The sequence below is a fragment of the Anneissia japonica genome, unplaced genomic scaffold, assembly GCF_011630105.1.
Source record: "Anneissia japonica isolate Jap-2015-1 unplaced genomic scaffold, ASM1163010v1 scaffold1889_len2455224_cov183, whole genome shotgun sequence".
NCBI lineage: Eukaryota > Metazoa > Echinodermata > Crinoidea > Comatulida > Comatulidae > Anneissia > Anneissia japonica.
The window spans coordinates 1,455,987-1,475,986 of record NW_022752980.1 but is presented as its reverse complement, the minus strand read 5'-3'; the positions used below and the strand labels follow the sequence as shown (position 1 = coordinate 1,475,986).

General features: G+C 35.2%; 1 protein-coding gene across 1 annotated transcript in view; it reads right to left on the bottom strand.

The window, feature by feature from the left end:
- Nucleotides 1-689: 689 nt before the first annotated feature.
- Nucleotides 690-20,000, bottom strand: part of LOC117122516 (unconventional myosin-Ie-like) — a 44,137-nt gene continuing 24,826 nt past the window's right edge. The window contains exons 10-28 of the mRNA XM_033268103.1: nt 19,349-19,481; nt 16,810-17,006; nt 15,498-15,665; nt 14,790-14,873; nt 14,174-14,341; nt 13,287-13,372; nt 12,940-13,018; nt 12,445-12,551; nt 11,985-12,083; nt 11,093-11,237; nt 10,047-10,161; nt 8,951-9,120; nt 8,444-8,589; nt 7,802-7,951; nt 7,115-7,263; nt 6,406-6,603; nt 4,770-4,899; nt 2,890-3,074; nt 690-2,697 (exon numbers count right to left, since the gene is read on the bottom strand). Coding sequence (XP_033123994.1) covers nt 2,621-2,697; nt 2,890-3,074; nt 4,770-4,899; nt 6,406-6,603; nt 7,115-7,263; nt 7,802-7,951; nt 8,444-8,589; nt 8,951-9,120; nt 10,047-10,161; nt 11,093-11,237; nt 11,985-12,083; nt 12,445-12,551; nt 12,940-13,018; nt 13,287-13,372; nt 14,174-14,341; nt 14,790-14,873; nt 15,498-15,665; nt 16,810-17,006; nt 19,349-19,481 — 2,586 coding nt within the window. The 3' untranslated portion in view covers nt 690-2,620. The remainder of the gene's footprint in view (nt 2,698-2,889; nt 3,075-4,769; nt 4,900-6,405; nt 6,604-7,114; nt 7,264-7,801; nt 7,952-8,443; nt 8,590-8,950; nt 9,121-10,046; nt 10,162-11,092; nt 11,238-11,984; nt 12,084-12,444; nt 12,552-12,939; nt 13,019-13,286; nt 13,373-14,173; nt 14,342-14,789; nt 14,874-15,497; nt 15,666-16,809; nt 17,007-19,348; nt 19,482-20,000) is intronic.

Below are 20,000 nucleotides of genomic sequence, written 5' to 3'. Positions count from 1 at the left end.
TTATACATATAATTCAGGGGCGGATCCAGAATTTTTCAAATGAGGTAGGTGGGGGGGGGGGGGGAAGGGGGGGGGGGGAAACAACAGTTTCAGAATAAATAAGCCAGTAGCACATAACATTAATATGCATTAAAATTTGTGGCAAAACCGGGGAATGTGGCCTACGTTCCCTCTGTTGGATCTACGCCTGCATTGGTTGTCCCAGAAGGACTTCACCTACCATGGATGCCCAACATTTCCTATTTTGTGTGCTTCTTATTGCATCTATATTATATATCATTTCAGTCCATTGATGAAGCTACTGACTTTACTTCAAAAGTAGCTTTTGTGATGGTCAACATCCAAAATGATACATAAGTGGTGGCATGTTCTAGGACTTGGCCTACTATGGATCTCAAATGTTTCCTATGTTATGCAGTTTTTATTGCACTGACCACAAAATGGAACAATTTTTTAACCTACAGCACAGTACATTGCAGCATAACTCATTTATCTAAACTGCTGATAGCCACTGGGTGGGTGTGTGTGTACACTAAATCCCGGAGGCCCATTCAAATGTGTTTGTCCCTGGCATAATTCCATTACTGCTTTCTTTGAATTTCTACTGAAATGCTAACATACAAAGAAGTGCAGTCTTTCAAAGGCACCCAAAAAGCCTCATGTCTAGAATAAAGCAATCAAGAACAAACTTTAAAAGCACAGTTCCTTTTATTCATCAGTACCAAAATTGAGAAGCAATTCAGATAGAGAAATACAGACTATAAAAGAAATAGGACAAAGGGCCCTGTTGAAAAATATAAAGACTATTTACAAGCCTTGACTTTTGTAATTCCTGAAGCATCTACCAGTAACAATTACTTTTTTATTTAGCAAGTAAACTTAATTATGCATGGAGGCATGATAATAAAATATATATATTCTTTCCTGGTTGGCATATGTTAGGCACACACATAGAGTCAACAGTACTGCTCCAGACAATGACAAATTCAAAGGTTTTGCCTATTACAGACATTGTGATATTTGATAGGAGAATGCTACTCTGATCTCTCGTTGAGGTACATTTACTAAGTACAGATTAAAGCCCATCTTACATGATTGCAATCCAGCTGATACCAGACCTCAGCTGAATTCTTGCATCTACTTAGTTATCATGGATTCTGCACCCAGGAACAACACCTCAGCTAAAAAAGAATTTCCTTATTAGAACACACCCCCATATGTGCAGGAAATGCAAGGGATAGGTGCATGAGTACACACACTGTAAAGTAAATATATAGATATGTGCAGCTAGCCATACATTATTTACCGTAGAAAAATCTTGAAAATATATTATCTATAGTACAAAAGCTGGTAAGAAGATATACTGTGCAAGCTTATTACCTGTGCAAATCTTATATCAATTTCTAAAGACCAAAATATAGTATAATTTATATAGAAAACTCCAAAAAGAATATTAACAAATATAATTATAACCAGATCAACAGTATACTTTCTATTCTATAACTTAAGGAAATTGCACAGGCTTTCCTAAACATCTGATAAAAAATCTTTAATATAGAATTTCTTGGTAAATAACTGATTTATAATCAATTAAATATCTCACCATAAAGACATTTTAGCATGTAGTTACAAAATCATTATAAATATCTACATTATTTAAGTCCGATTTCCACATCAACTGAAAATTACCTGATAAATAACTAACCAATAAAAAGGCATTGTCTGTAGAATATGGCCCACAATGCAATGGTACTATAAGTAAAGTACCATCAAGCGATGTTCCTTGCTTGTCAGTTTTATGGACATTTTACACACCCAGCATTAAAAGCAACAGTGAAAACAACTGTAGGATGAATGGTAAAACTCACTTTTCTTGAATCTGGTACAAATTCCATGTAAATGGGATAATTACCAGAAAATTTTGAATTCTATTTTTTATGCTGGAATTCTATTGGATAATTATTAAAAGACAATTTTTAAAATGGACAAATCAGAAACATAGCTGTAGCCATTCACCAACTGAACCAACACACAAATTGTTTGACTGCATTGCAATCCTAAGAGAAAATCTATGTTTTCAATTAGTATTCTATTTACTAAATACATTAGAAAAATATCATTTATTTAGTATGCATTTAAAAGCATACGAATCAACTACGTCGCTAGATTTCTCACGAAAAATTCATTTTCTTTTTGATAAACAAATATCATTAACAGTTATATTTGGGCTCTGTCTATATATATTTCTCCCTCTCTTCCCATATAATTACAGTACCTCATATGTGTAATTTAATTAGAACAATTTGTTTTAGTTTTCTGGTTTAAAAAATACATAGTACTTGAGTAGAAAAGATTGACCTTGTCGGCACAAACCCCAGGGTTTCTCATGGTTCTACTTTCGCATTTTTTCACGTTAATAATTTGTACTTTTGGTATCATTAATGAAGAATACAGATTGTTCTGACGTATTGTATTCCAATATCAATTTCAATATCAGCTATGATAGGCGTACTACATGATTTCCCAGGTTTTGTTTTACATACACAACCACTCAATAGTACAGATACATTAGATAACAACTATTTCCCCCCTTAGCCTCTGTACGGCATAATTTGTGTTTTCATATTTTCTCGATGTAGTTTGATGGAAACAATCCTTCTCTGCCTTTGAGCTTTCCCCTCCACCAACCACTGTCATCTGTGAAAGAAAAAATATAGGTTTATTTTTTATTTATAGTACATTTTTTCCAATAATAAAAATGTCAGTCTTAGGATAGTCTTAGTACTCTATATAGATAAATATATTTTTCAGGCAAGAAATACTTTTGTATTTTTTCCCCTATCTTTGACTGATACATATAACCTGACAGTTAATTAACTTGTTGATTACCTTCTTTGAGAATGTAGAAAACATCGCCTGTGTTAAAAGTAAGCTCATCTGTGTCCTGAGCATCGTAAGCATACAAGGCTTTGCACTTGGGGTAGTTTGGCTGAGGCTTCGGTGCTCTAGCTGGCCTTGGTTGTCCCGATGCTGGTGGTGGCCTCTTACCTGGCCTTAAAGACTGCCTCATCCTCCTACAAGTGATGAGAAAATTAAGTTACTTATTTTTCCTTTTATACACATTTTATCGGGTCTATTATTTGGAAACAGCGCAACTTGTCACTGGGGGACTTCAAGCAGCCTTGCCTGAGCAGCTAGCTAATTACTGTAGGCCTATGTAAACATAAAAATAACTTTTTAAGACTTAGGTTTGTTTAAATATCACATTTCGTTCGTTTTAGGCGTCACCGTACAGAATAATTTAAAATTGGGTTAACAGGAAAATGTTCATTCTTAACCTTAAACAATTGGGGATGAGCACAATTGAACTTTGTGCTATTTATTCCAGATACATAAGACCTGTCCTCGCATATGCTGATGTGATATGGCATCCCGGAATCACTAGTGTAAAACTTGAGGCTACTCAGAAGCGTGCTTGCCGTATTATTTTAGGAAGGAACTACCAGACCTCATGGTAGAAGTCTACGCAATGGAAGTAATTATTCACAGCTTAAATGCAAAACCAAACGATTTTCTAATAGTCCCATACCATATATACCATATTACATTCAATTACTCAACATCTCATAATCCCCACTCCCTGGCGTTTGAGGCACTGGCTGCTCCCCTCTATTAGGACAATGCAGTTGCTCCATTTGCACGTTTTTATTCTGTATTTTGAACATTTGATTTCCCCCCACTTTTTTTTGTGGATTTTTTTATGTGATCACTTGTACTTTATAAAAGTTGCTATCAATTTGGCTTTTGGCCACGAACTGTAACTTGTTTTTTAATGTGAATGTGAAATAAATAAAGTGAAATATTTTTCCGTTTCTAAAATATTTGTGCTTGTTAATAATTTAGTTTTATCATTTAATTAAGCCATGGTGGTAACTATGTAGAGCGAAATGCTAGGCCTATGAAAGTCCCCCAGTGGTGGTTGCCAGGTTCTCGGAAATTTTAATTTCAAATTTTGCGAAAATGATGTATAGTATAATACATTCCCACAGGCAAATGCTTGTTTAACATACCTACATATATCTGGAATTTTGTAAACACTCAATAAGCATTGGCAATATACTACAAGTACCATATATGTGACGTGCACAATTCGCTGGCTCAACTTCCCATGTTAAATTCTTTTCTTTTTTTTTGGATGCTTGCCTTCATTGCACCCTACTCCCTATCTTTATAAGTTACAGGAGACGTGTTACGTGGTGTGTATGTTAAATGTTACGCAGACTTTCCAAGATATTCCTACTGAATTCATTGTCATCTTCACACAAATTAATTCAAACCTTCCTAAAAGTTGGTACTGATATGCAACAAGTGAAAGATAAGCTTTGCCTGGGAGCATGAACACAAGATTCAAGATAAATATCTGAAGACTTCTGCAGTACTGAATATTACAAGGGACGCATGCTTGGATGCGCTTTCACGCTCACATGTCGTAAAATGAGGATGCTTAACTTCAGTATGTCTTCCATAATAAACATCACAAGTGTATGCTGTTGAATTTGTTATAAATTAATACCCAAAATTACTTATTACAAAAGCTTATATAGGAAGGTAATAATCTTTTATGCCTGACAAATACTGCATCGACTAATGCAACGCTAGCCTCCAGATCGTCAGTGGCAGTCTGTGAAATTTCTGAAAATAGAATTACATCGAATGCTGTAGGAGAGCTTTCAGTATTTTATGAAATTGCAGAACACCAATTAACAAACCCTGTTTGTCCTGATGAAGGCGTCTGTAGGAAATCCTGGTTGGCTAATGATCCATTTCCAATCTGCCTTGCTAGATTCTGCGCTCCTGTCCGTGGTAAAGAGGGCGTGGAACCAGAATTCCTACGATTAGCTGTAAACAAAAAGTAATATTCATTAAATCATGATAAAGTATAATAGCCCAGCCACAATACACTACACATTCCATGCAATGTAAAGGAACATATTATTTGACAACCACTACATAAGCTATTGTATATCAAATGGACTAAGTCCATAATGAACCAGATGTGAGGTCAATTTTGGCACAGTACTAGTCTTGAAAAGTTGCCATTTTGTGGGATAAACTGATGGTTGTCACTGGTATGTGCTCAACCGTGGGGATTTTTTCATGCCTTGTTCACTGTTCCAATTCCATCCACTACTCTCCATGTATTCCAGCTAATGGGCCCGATGCAAATTGTAATTATAATAAACTATCTTCCAGACAAGACAAAATAACAGTAAATTGTGTCCTGGTGTACTGTCAAATTCACATCACATGATAACCCCACTATGAACAATCATGGGTTATCCTGGTGTGTTAAAACAACTACTAAATCCATCCATTTTATCAAGCAATATTGTCCGCCTTCCTGTCATGTATACCTGTCAACTTTTGTTAGTGTCTGATGCATGAGACAAAAAAATAAATTTATATATATCACCCACTATGTAAAAATCACAAAATATAGTGCCCTCTATGTTTTTATAATTGTAGCGGTGGAACGGCTACTGATTATTATTATTATTGTATACTTATATAGCGCATATCAAACTTCTCTATGCGCTGAACATTATTACCCCGGATCACTGGATCAAGCACATATGGAACACACACTCAGGCCCCATAGGGGAATTCCATAATGTTGCAGCTGTATTCAGCACAGGCTGTGTTTGAACCTACCAGGTACCCACTTTTACTCCTGGGTGGAGAGAGACAACCGTAGATAAAGTGCCTTGCCCAAGGACACAAGCGACTTGCACAGCAAGAGTTTTGAACCCCCGATCTCGAGGTTGGGAGTCCAAACCACAACCGATGCGCCAACCACTTCTACAGACATGGGTCGTTATAGCGTCGTCAAAAGAAATTGATATGACCTGTATTAACATTTTAATGACAAATTCACTTCATTTTTATGAATTTCAGGTCAATGCATTTTACCTTTTATAAAATTATTATGTGTGAGATACAACGTAGGCGTGAGATGTAAAAAGCGGATGCTCATGCGCGAGACTCACATATTTTGCGTGAGAGTTGGCGGGTGTAGTCATGTCCATTTTTGAATACACACCTGTGATGCATTGTGTTTGTAAAAGAGATTGCTGCTTATTACCAGTAAGACAGTGACAATTACTAGTCATATAGTATGATACATACTCCCAAGTATCGAAATGCACGCCATCGTGTCGGGATTCAATATTTCAACATTAATTATGTCATCATTCCTGATGTATATTTATACTATCTTATCTGAGATTAATCAGTGGACCTTTCGGTATTACTAGTTACATAGTTAATAAATAAATCAAATCAATCGAATCAAACCTAGTTGGCATTCTCAAATTTTCTTATATATTGTGTGATTGAAGCACTTACATGAACGACGAGAATTTGATGGATTTGGTGCACCTGGGGCACTCCTCCTGGGTACGGATGCGTAGGATGGCATGCTGGGTTGGTGTTGCATTCGTTGGCCATGATGCCCACCTCCCTGTCTGGCATGCCCACCTCCTTGCCTGCCACCTGCCATTTGTCTCTCATGAGCTGTTAGCTGTGTTTGCCTTGGTCCAGGCCCTAACATGGAGATGAATATCCTTTTAATATTTTCAATTTAGCAGAACACACACATATACTTACACATTTATAGTTTTACCAATGAACTGACATTATTCTATTGCATTTGCTTTGACTTGATTCCTTTGGAGTAAAGAGCAAGCATCAAATCAAACAACATTGTTCCATGTCAGACATCCTGTTATAACTCCTACCCAAAAGATATTGCCTAAACATTTAAACTATTATATAATGGTTATGGTAAATTGTTATCAATTCTTATAGCACAAACTACTACTACTGTATGCACTCAGGAAAACAGGGTGCAAAAGATGTACACTAGTTTTAAAATTCCAAAAGGAAAAAAAAAATAATAATAAACAATAATAAGTTTTTTGTCACCAAGTTAGCACCCAAACTGCAGTATAGGAATATTCCTTGAATAAGGATCTAACCTTCACCAATGCCTGTTGAGTCATCTCGGAATCAGGCACCTCCTATCCTTTAGTTCATCAAATCATTATCTACTTACTAGTATTCCTTGGTAGTCCTGGTCCGATTTCCACTCTCAGAGTCTTTCCGCTTGGTTTCAGTACAGCTTCGTCCCCACGTCCAATCGAAAAATGGATGCTTCTTGATCCGCCTCCGCCCCATCCTTCCTTCTTCACTGCAAAATCAATGCTGTGTAGAAGAACAAAATGATACATTTTATATTCAGGGCAAAAAAAACTATTTTATGCTTTCTACATAGCTGCAAAGAAGGGAAAAAGAGTATTTTTACACCCAGAATAACAAGACTTGCTTCCAGTGGGATCCTTCTTGTGGTGATTTGAGCAGTACAGCAGCAGAAAATTCCCTATTCTTTTTTGAAGAGTGTACTGTGTTCTTTAACACGCACATGGGCCACATTGCACACCGGACAAACAGCTTAAAATCTCACGGCTTAAAAAGACGGAGTGCTATCGTAACTTGTAATTCAGCCCTCCAGTATAGGAGATCAGCAGATAGAATTAAACCAGTGACCTAAGATCTGAAACGATCTTCACGGTTCACCAGTTTAGCTGATAGCATTTTTTTTACACGCACATCAGGAACATCACCATGTTCCAACAAGTACTTTAAAGACATTTATACACATACAAAAACATTAACTAAAATCATATGTACTGTAGCGCAGATGCCTCACTGTGCAATAATATACTTATGAAAGCTTACTTACCTATCACCGAAATTAATACGAATTTCCCTTCCTAACAAATCCTTAGATTTCTTATTGAGTACTGTTAGGAACTCTGTCTTAAAGGTTGACTCCAGTAATGTTGCATAATCATTCACTACATTTAACACAAAAAAGTCATCTTGCATTGAACTGAAAGATAAGTATTGTTTACATCAATATGATTTATCAGATCCAAGATTATATTGTTGTAAATGTAATGTAAAAAGTTGTCTTGGTTGTTAAAAAAAATCCTGATAGTCACTGCCTACAGTAAGCCTGTGTCCAACGTTTGCTCAAATTATAGCAACAAGGTTGTGTCTCATATTTGCAGGATTGTCAACACCAAGCATGTTTGCTTTTTCAGGTTTTGTGAAATTTATAATCACTGACAGTCTAAAGGGATGAAATGCAGCTGTAACTAAGTGTTTACAATGCAGTTCTGTTCATTAGTCTTTATTACTTAGTTTATAAAATTATTACTGGGCGTAGTGGCAGAACTATAGCTTGACAGACAGGCGACTCGGTATAAATATGAAATAAACATAAAAATGTTTGGTTCGGGCCCTTCTGATTCACTGACTACTAAGAGTTAGATATCCCCTGTTGTAATAATAGAATGTTCCAAGATTTCTTACAACCTACCTGAGTGATACCGACTCCAACATGTCAATAGAAATCTTGCGTTTACACACGTCCTTTATCACACCCTTTTCTGGGCCTTTCTTCACCTGCTCTCTTCCAATCAGATAGATGCATTTATTTGTCAGCAACAGATCTCTCTTAGTAACCTATCAAATTAAGAACACACTCATGATTATTAGAAAAGAAGATAAATTAATTAGTGGTAATAGAGTAAATAAATAAACAAACAAAAATTAATAAATGAAGAGCAACAGATTTTTCTTGGTAATCTCATCAGGGAAAAAAAATACAAAATGTGATAATAAGGAATGTAGATGAATTAATTAATGGACATTCATTAAATACATTAAAGAAAAGTAAATCAATAAATGAAAAGTAACAGCTCTTGGTAATTTATCAAATTAAAAATACAATTCATGATTATAAAGAAAAAACATACATTAATTAATTAATGGATGCTGAATAAATATATATTATGAGTAAATAAATTAATGTTTGTATAACTACCTTGAACCTCCTGTCATATTTCTTGACTTTGTCGGCAAATTCTACTCTCTCACGCTTTGGTACAAACACACGTAAGTTTGGTTGATTATCGAGGCCAATATAGTCTCCTGCAAAATTCCTATTCAAGCTGAATCGGCGGCGCTCTTTCTTATTGAACAAAATATCACTTGCTGAAAAATATTAATACTGAATATTTAAATGGTTTCTGATAGAAAGTTCAATTAAATTGTCTCTCTCCATTCAGTGGTGAATCCAGAGAGTAGCAAAAAGTGTGCTTGCTATCAGCAGAAGCTACAAAATCACTAACCTGGTGGTAGCCGCTGTGTGTGCGCTGAACCGTGGAGATCTCTAGGTCCCCGGTTCAATTCCCATCGCTGCCTCTCCTTGTGTTTCAGCTAGAGGGCTAAAATACAAGTTACAATAGCGCGCACCATCTTTCGGATGAGATGTTTAAGCCATTGGTCCAGTGTGCATTATGGCCCATGTGCACGTTAAAGAACGCAGTACACTCTTCGGAAAAGAGTAGTGGATTGTCTCCCGGTGAACTGCCCAATCACCACCAGAAGGACCCCACTTGAAATAAGTCTTCTTCTAGACTTTCATGGGCTATCCTTGGTATTTACACTGAATAAATCCAATCCAATCAAACCATAAGAATTGTGTTATAAGATTTAGATTAAAGTGGCCATAAGCCCAATGCTTCCATGTTCCCAATATAGATAAGAGGCACAGTAACGCCCAAAAAACCTTCAGCTCAGTTTACTCATTTTTCCACACTTGTCCTTGGTGTTTACACCGAATAAACCCAATGCTCCATTTGGGCCTACAATTACCACATGAGTCACCCTGGCAAAAAACTTCTGGATCTGCCACTGCCATTCAGGCTTATAGGATGCCAATGCTCTCTTGAATACTTCTAATCTATAATACTCAGCCTTCGTACAATACAAGAAATAATCATCAGGATGTGAAATATGGTTTCTTATGTTCTGTGTAATATTAGTAATTGGAAGTGCTTTAGGAATATCATTACATATAAGTTAAACATTATATTATTAATTATTATCTTTTAATTTCATCATATCTACTTAGTTACCTTGTTTCTTGAGTCGATCAAAGTGCTTGTTGGCATTAAATTTACGGAATGCTTTCTGGATAAGCCGTGCATACGAATCAAACTTCCTCTCCCTTTGCTCTTCCAACAAAAACAACTGGTAATGAAGAAAAGTAATTATTGTATTATTATTCATTTAAAAAACATATAACTCATGAGACTGACTTTTGAGTTTCTGAGTTCTTGGTTTAAAATCTAAAATGCCACCCAGGCTAAAAAACAACTCCATTCCTTATTTGAATAAAATCCCCACCCCCTTCAAATAAATACCCCTCTATAGCCCAGGGCGCTTATTTTTTCCTCGAATAAACGCCCCCTTAAATTACTGTAAACAAATCTAATGGAAGCAACATCATTTTCAACACATTCTATTAATGTTCACTCAGTACCCACTCCAGTAGAACATTTTTTTCTAACTTGGTTGGGATTAATAAGTATTCATGATCATGCACGCACACATTTTGACGGTAATTATGTTTTGTAGTTCCACATTTACAGTGAAATTAAGGGGCATTTATTTGAGTAAACGTATTCATTTTCACCAAAAAAAAATAAACGACTCCCTTGACTGAATGCCACCCTTGAAGAAACGCCCCCTCAAAAACCCTCCTTAAGAATAAACGCCCCAGGCAATTATTCAAATAAATAAATAAAATAAATAAATGTATCACATGGCCAAAGTTTGCAAAGCTCTTACGTAATTTTTACAGCCAAAAACCTGTTAGCTCCTGTAGTGGGAAAGAGAATATGTATTGTTTGAAGGCTTGCATGGCAAAGTAATAAGAATATGCCTTGCAAAACAAGCAACTATAAACTATTTTCGCTAAATTTGAAATAAAAATTTGCGAAAACCTGGCAACTACAACTGGGAACATCCGGAGGCCTAGGCATTTTGCTCTACGTAGTTACTAGTGTTTATCTGTGCTCTGTGTTGGCTGCTGGATGTCCCCAATAAATATTTGCAAGACGTTGGTGACGCTGTTTGAAATAGACGAGATAAAATGGTGTATATGAAGCTGGACACTTACAGATTCTGGGTTCTTGATGAAAACCTTTGACTTTCCAAGCTGCCACTGATCTGGTTCCATGTTAACTGAATTCATCAGGTGCTTCACTCCACCTTTGACATCACCACGCCATTTAGGCCAAGTCTCTGGAGTCAGAATTGCATATCTATAATAAAAATATATATTTCCAATTTGCTCAGATTTTGGTTTTTGAAGATCAATATAGGATATCAAAATTATGAAAGTGTTAATTAAAGCAAGAAGCTAAAGTGAACAATAGAAGAGTGGCTAATGACCAAATTAACACGTTGGCTGCCAGCGACGAGTATACTCACCCACCGGGTGATGCTAAGGGCAACAGAAATGAGTATACTTGTCAAAATCGGGGGAAACATTCTAGCGTTTATAACTTCTTTGTTATACATTGTAGAACCATAGACTCAACGGCTGGTAGTTCGAGGAAGATATACCTAGACGATAACGTACAAATGACGTATGTATGTTTGTTGTGTTATGTTGCAGGTAGTACACTCAAGCGGCACAAGTGGGAGTGCCCTTTGAACATATACCAACCCATGCAAAAAGCGGACGAGATAACTCGCACTTGGCATAATCAATAAAAAGTTTACTTGCCCCCTAATACTTTCCCACCAATTTATTAGACACATCATTGTGATGATATATGACTAGATAAAATTTCAAAAAATTATGTTTGTACATGTAAACTTGTTTTGGCACACGGGAAGGAACCTTAAAAAAAGGTCTGGCAGTCAACGTGTTAAGCTCATTCATTAAGATTTCAAACATCAGTGTGTAAGATTAAGATAAAATCAAGGGAATGGTTGACTAAATTTGAATGAACACCGTAAAATATGTAGGTGATATGGTGTGCAATTAAATATTAATTACAAACCTTCTTAAGAACTTGTCAAACTCTCTCCTGTAGGCAAAGCCAGCTCTTCGTACCCTGATATTCTCCTTCAGACCTAGGTACTCAACCTGATGAACCACTCTGAAATAAAATCACCCCATATCTTAATGCACCCTTCCTTTTTCTTTCTTTTGTTGTTGTTTAAGCTGGGGTCTATTCAGTAAAGAGTACTACACCCTAATATACAACATAATATACTCTAATATGTACTTTCACTGCCACTATTAGTTATAATTTCTAAATTTAACACACTCATACAAACTTGTATGTCACTTCCAGCATACATTATCAGTGGCTAACCATGTTTTTATTTCATGGGTTGGTTGGTACTTACAACAAACATTACTAGCCATTTCAAAATAGTTTCTTGATAGTCATTACCTAAGGACTGTAGATATATTAAGATAGTCAATTACACAGCAATAAACATGAATGAACCTACCTTTTTTCCTCCCAATCATGTGGTCTCTTTGTTTCATTAGGTTTGATGCAGCGTATATAGTGGGGAGTGCACTGCATCAGTCTCGATACTAGTTTATTAGCTTGAGCCTGGAAAATAACAATTCAAATTAAGGTATTTATAAGAAATTATCAGTAAATACAATATATATCACTGGACAAAGTAGATACACAACAGTATAAAGCTGATGAGATTATTATAGGATGGAGAGAATGATGCCGGGAAAGGAATTTTACAGGTGGAAGCACAAGACTACCTTAGCACCAACATGGTTGGGGCTGAGGTATAGGTTACTTCTTTGGAACCTCTAGATGGTAGAAATTGGCACTCTTAAACTAAAAAACTGGAATGCAATTTCCTTTTACCCCATTTTTTCACAAAATCTGAGGGGGAGGGATGGGCAGGGATGGGCTCTCCTTTGAATCCGCCTAAGGTATTCTAGCAGAAGGTGACTATAAGCTCAACTGTTGGTCTTACTTTAATCTTAGTGCTGGCTGTGGTTGGTCGACTCTTGTTGTTACCAACTTGCTCAGGAAAAAGCTGGACAATAAATGGACTGTAACAGATAAAATATAAGAAGTAGGATACAAGAAATATTTGATGTCATAACAAAACAAATTTAAATACCAAATGAAATACATTATTTTCGCTGATACAGAATTCTGTGGTAGTGGTTTTGTCTTGGGATGCTACCAGGGCATCTGTAGTTCAATTTATATTGTTAAAGGCAGCCTACTAATAAAATGATGCAGCAATATCTAGCTTTTATATATTGTTTTTTTTACTGCAAAAATAGAATGGGCTTGTCTTCAACATTGGCTTACTTTTGGCTGGATTGCATTAGCTCGATCAAATCAGGAAACAACACATCACGATTTCTTTCACAAAAACCATTAACATCATAGGTCACCTATGAAGTGATAATTATAGAAAATAAATAAATGATAATGACATTTATATACAGTAGTACAAAAAAGAGAGTTACAAGGCCTTAAGGTTATGAAGCGCACTTCTTTTTCCCTGATCATTTGGTCCACATGCTTTAAGTGTTGCTGCTGGTAATCAGTGCAGGAGCAGGCAACCCCACCAGATACCCATTTATACTCCTTACATTTAAAATCATTATTAAATACCGTATTTATTCAAATAAAGGACTGGGGCGTTTACTGTTGGGAAGGGTTTTTGAGGGGAGTTTCTTCTAAGGAGGCATTTAATTATTTAAAATGGATACATATACTGAAATAAACATAATTACCGTCAAAATGTTATTGCGTTATCCTATGGATCACGCAATAAAATTCCAATCAGGTTAGACAAAATGTAATTTTAATGGAGTAGAATACTAACAGAATGTGTTGAGAATGATGTTGCTTCCATTAGTCTTGTTCATTTAAGAGGAGTTTATGTAAGGAAAAAATAAATGCCCCAGAGCATTTATTTGAAGGAGGTGTTTATTCCAAATGATGCTCTGGAGGGGGCGTTTATTCGAGGGTGGGGCATTTATTCTAATAAATACAGTAATTTGATTTTTTGTTGTTAAGTACATGCTGTTTCTCACGAGCAGTCAACATGCTTATTATTTCACATATTTTACCAAACAATCCTGAATATACAAGATAAGCGATCGTAAACCTCACTCTAAACACTGATACTGTCATTTTCCACAGAACGAACCCATGACTCCCTGGTTAAAAACCATAGTACCACATACCTTGCCAGCATAATGATGAATTGTAAAGCCTACACTACTGCTTTGATAGTATTCGTTAGAGCCAACGGAGAGGGCCAGCTTGCCAAGTAGCTTTTCATCCGCACCCTCCACGACGGCATGCATTGTTGCACAGATATCATCAAGAATGCACATCACTCCAACTGGTTTCTGTAAAAATAAAAATTAGAGGTTGAACTAAGAATTGCTGTTAGGATTATCCTTCACGCTCCATGCATACCTCATATTTCTACTGCATTTGTTAACAAAATTTTTATTTAAAAAAAAATCGTTAGTGATCTGCGAGGCTATGATAATCTTAAGCTGACTGTGCCAAAACCAAATACCGAATTGAAAAAAAGAAGTCTTAGCTATCTCTGGAATAGTTTACCATATGACATTCGATCTGTACCTACTTTAAGTTCCTTTAAGAGCAAATTATAGCTTATCATGTATTTTAGATGTATTTAAACATTTTAAAAGTTTATATTGTGAATAAATAATGAATTGACTGATTGATTGATTGATTGACTACAGTAAACCTGCCAACCAAAAAAACAATTTATAAATTTTTTAGACAATCATTTTACTACCATACACTTCTGTCTAACCATCTCACCTTTGATTCGATGAGGTCACACACAACTTTGTTGTTAAAGTACTCAATAGCTTTCCATTTAATACCCTCTTGGACATACTCTTCCTGTAAATAAACAAAACATTTGTTAACATCCATATGTAACTTAGGCCCTGCTTCTCATTTTTTTGGAACTGTAACTAAATTCACGTCCTTGAGAACGTTAATAAAGCAAATAGATTTATGGGTCTTGTAAGACGTGTGTTTAACTATGCGGAGTTTTATTACTTTATACCGCTTTTGTTAGACCCCCATCTTGAGTATACTGTCTCAGTCTGGTGCCCGCATTTAGAGAAACACATCGACCTGATCGAGAATGTGAAACGTAGAGCTACTAGACATATTCCTAGGCCGAAGTGCTGAAGCTACTCTGATAGGCTTCACTTCATACATTAAATCTACCTAATCTTAAGTACAGAAGATATAGAGGCGATACGATTAAGAAATTAAAAATTCTAAATAATTATTATGATAGGCAATCACATTGTAGACAATTGGAATGCACTTTCAAATTAAGTTGTAACAGCTCCCTCTCTCTATGCATTTGAGAATAGACTTAAAGTTTGACCATAAAGCAGGCATTGACAATTCCAGGATCAACAAGTTTGGATCTGGACATAGAGGACATTGGTCCTGTGTCCATTACATCACCTAAGTATTAGGTATTTGTGTTGCGAATGTTTACCATACCTGTTCAGCTTTGAGTGTGAGTTCAATGAAAATCTGCTGCAGTTTTTCGTTTACAAAATTAATGCAGAACTGTTCAAATCCATTCTTCTGGAAAATCTCAAATCCATAAATATCCAGGACGCCAATATTAACCCTCTTCTTGTCATTCGCCATCGCACTATTTATAGACTATAAATACAAATGATCAAAATATAATAATAATAATAATAATAATAATAATAATAATTGAGAAACATTATTTTTTTGAGTGCTCTGCACCAGAAAACTGAACCGAGAGCTCATACAATACAGAGTTTGCTAGTTGGCCAATTTTGCAGGCGTGAGACTTCTGTTCTGAACTCCTCCCCCAGGGGGTCTCAGCATGCTAGTTGTACCCTGGGTGGGGAGGACCATATAGATTAAGTGCCTTGCCCAGGGCACAAATTAAATAGGTAGGTAACATAAAAAAACGTTGTTTATGTAAACATTCTAATATCACATATATCAACGCTAAAGTTAGAATTTTTTTTTTTTGTATCATGAAATTCCATAGGAGTAATATTTTGATCTGTGTGATGTGTTATCGTACTAAATACTCAGTACGTTCCCAAATACTTTGAGAAAAAAAATCTTTAAGATAGATATTATGGTATCTTATATATAATGATTGAAATCAAACTCATCTGTAATTAGGAACCACACTTATTTAGTGTGATTGACATAATAATGGCAGAACAATTTATTTATGATATTCATCTTGCAAATGAAAGAAACAGAACACATGACAAACTTTTTTAGCCTGTAATCTTAGAATATTTCTGTAAATTCAAGTGTGATGACTCAATCCACAGATATGTGGGAAAGTGCGTGCTAGATAGAAGGAAGCCGCTATAATCTGCCAAGATATAAATTTAATGATAGCTTGCAACTCACAACTTTCTGCATATATTCCATATATGGTGAGCATTTGCAAATATTACATTGTGATAAATCAGATAATATTTCCATTTTCAGAAGTGAATTTAGATATGAATAATAATTATGAATAAATAAATAAATAATTTCACAGCTTCAAATGGGAAGCACTTTCACAAACAGATGGAAAGTCTAGACCATCAAAGCCACATCATCAGGGGTGGTGCCAGCGGGGGGTGGATTGAGTCACCACATTTTTATCCACCACTGTTCTTTACCAACAAGAGGTAATAGTAAGGTACAATTAAAAAGTAAATCGACAAAGACTGAAAGAACTCATAAATATGCCATGAATTATCATCCCAATTTCAAATATTAACAGTTAATAGTTTAAATACACTAAGCCATATGTCCTTACCTCAACCAAGTAATCAAAAATTCTTGTATGCACTGCCTTGGCAAGGGCGTCACGTGTGTAGGCCGCTTGCTCTACATTTAATGTGACCTTAATGGATTCTTGCTTACCACCCCACTTACTGTCCATCTTACGACTTATCAACTTATTTTCTAGAATACTCTTCTCGATTTGAAAAAGGAATGCTGGGAAATCCAAGACTGTTGAAAATTTAAAAAAAAAAAGAATTTGCATTCTCATATTATAACATCATATTTATATTCATAATTAAGTTAATTAACTCAATTAGTGATGGTTGAGCACCTAGAAACTTTTTACAGGGACCCAGAGAAACCACAGTAGTTGCAGAGCATGCAGCACCATCCCTGTTTATTGAGCTGGGCACCAAGACATCCCTTAAGATTTAAAAAAAAATCTTTGCCTTTTGTTTACATGTTCTATACAAAACCACAAGAAGGGGCACAAAGTAGTCAAGTGCTGTCATTGTCACAATCATCATGGTATCATTGCCGACCACAGCCCAAGCATTAAAACTTCATCACTACAATCACAGAAATTTCAACTTTGTAATATTCATTTCAGTGTGTCTCAAAATGGAAAATTTCTGTAATATCCAATGGTTATTTTTTCCAATTTACAGGTATAAAGGATAACAAAGGTGGAATGTAAAATAAATCTGACAGGATACAGATTGCTTGGCAAATTTTTTCCTTGAGTTTTAGAATACTTTATTAGTAATCTGACAAATTCAGATAGTCTAGGAATAATCTTAGCCAAAAGTGTATAAAAGTCCTAATGCAAACTCACTGTTTTATCAAATGTTACAACAGGTAGAATTATACAATATTTATATTTTCATAGTATTATTTTCCATTATTGTATACATAATTGAGCACAATGACCAGTGAAGTTAATACTAATTTGTTTAACTAAAAGCTAAATCTAAATTACTATTCAATTTTTATGCAGGAAACACCATAACAAAATCCTTATACACTGTGTATTGTGAAGACAATCAGTCTGGATAACTCCCTAAAGACAACAAGAGCAGCAAGACACAGCACTCCTTACTAACCACGCATTTTCCGGTGCTGACTCATAACTTAAGTGGTGCTATCATTGATTCTGGTGTTCCCACATGTGTATGTGTCATACTCTCTACATAATAATAACCTAATAATTATATTGGTCATTGTGTGCATTTGTATATATAAGGTGAATTCACAATTTCAATTTATTTATATAGTAATATATTAACTCCAAATGCTTTGTGAAAAATACAATAGTTTAAAAAGAGGTAATTAAGAATGAGACCTGATTTAGTCACTTTTAAACATATGCTTTAAAATACAACATAAAAAGAAAATTAATAATTTAGAACAGGGGTGTGCATTAAAAATGGGTTGGAGGGCTAAATGATTTTTTTTTATTTAACAGAGGGTGCCACACACAAGCATTGACATTTCCAGAAAAACCTTCATGCACTACTTGTTCCTCTTTTATACTTAGTTTTAATGGAACTTTTAACAATCAAAATGAAAAATTTATACATTTGATATTGAACTATTCTAAATACAAGGTGACAGGACTTTTATCAAGTCACTATTTTAGACAGTAGTTCAAACTAATAATCTTCATAATTCTACATTTGTACGTGAATGATCATTGAAAAGCTGCGTCCAAATATGGGTAGAGGCTAGGGCCATATTGAGGAAGTACAGATATTTCTGCTTCCTGTTCATTGCAGCACATATTGAGAGCCTGTTCTTAAAGGCCTTCAACAATGCAACTCATTCACTAAATATAAACTAAACTGTTGTTTCGATAAAACATGAAAGTAAAACACTTTCGTAGGCCCAGAATGCTTTGTGGTTTGATTTATCCAGGTGAGCGTTTACATAAAAGTAATTCAAATTTTAATGTCAATGTATAACACAAATGTATTTGTGTAATTAATATCATATTATTGTTGTTATCACATTATTATTTATCATTGCTAACTATTTTTACAATGATACAATACTGAATGGCAACTCTGTTTAGTACATTGAGAGCCTTATTAGAATTAGAATTTTAATATTGTTATTGGCCATTATTGAATAAAATATTATTATTATTAATTCAATTGTGATGTCATCACTGTAATCCCAATGCTATTTCCCTATTCCCAACCTAAGCAGTAGGCCTAGCTTTGATCGATTCGTAAGCCTAGATGAAATCATCACATGGTTTTACCTGTCTGCATCGACACCAAAAACGTTATTACTGTATTCTCTCAAATGCTTAAAGAAATATTTACTTTCTTAATGTCTATAGAAATATTAAACTCATGACAAGTTCTATCAAACACAATCAAATATTATTCATCTTACTGCTGTGTAAAAGTACATATCATTTTAACTGCACTACTGTGCTCAGGGGCGGATTTGGGGGGGCGGATTTGGGGGGGGAGGGTGCGCACCCCCTTTTATCACAAAAAAAAAATTTTGGCCCCAAGCTATATTGCATTGTTACAATATCAAAAAAGAAGTACACGACTTACACTCATCGTTTTCGACAGCTGCATAGTTTCCGTTTTCAACAAACATGATGTTGCCTAGATGGAGCACACCAGCCACACAAGACAAAACATTATCTTGATCATCTTCTGGTATACCAATAACATTCATAGCCCCCTGAAAGTAGCAATGCCATCAAGTTAATCATAATATTTCCAAACATTTTTTTGTTAATTCTGACAATTGCAAATGTTCACTTTATTTGGAACACCCTAAAAAATAACAGAATTATCCATTGCCACACATGACAAAACATTTTCTTAACATTCATAGCCCCTGAAAGTATCAATGGTATCAAGTTAATGATAATATTTCCAACCACTCCTTTTAATATGACAATCGCAAATGTTTATTTAGAACACCCCTAAAAATAATAGAATTATCCATTGTCAATTGTTTATTAGTGGTGCTGTCAAAATAATGGTGATATAAAAAATCACTACACTTTTAACCAAAACAAGTATTATAATTAAAATGTTACTGAATGTAACAAAATGACATAAGAATGAATAAATAAATTTTAAAATTGTATCACAACACAATGGATATAAGCAATATTGACATCGAAGGGGCTGATGAGGAAAATGGTGTGATGGGATAGTGTAAGGGATATGCTTAGGTGCATCACAAAATATG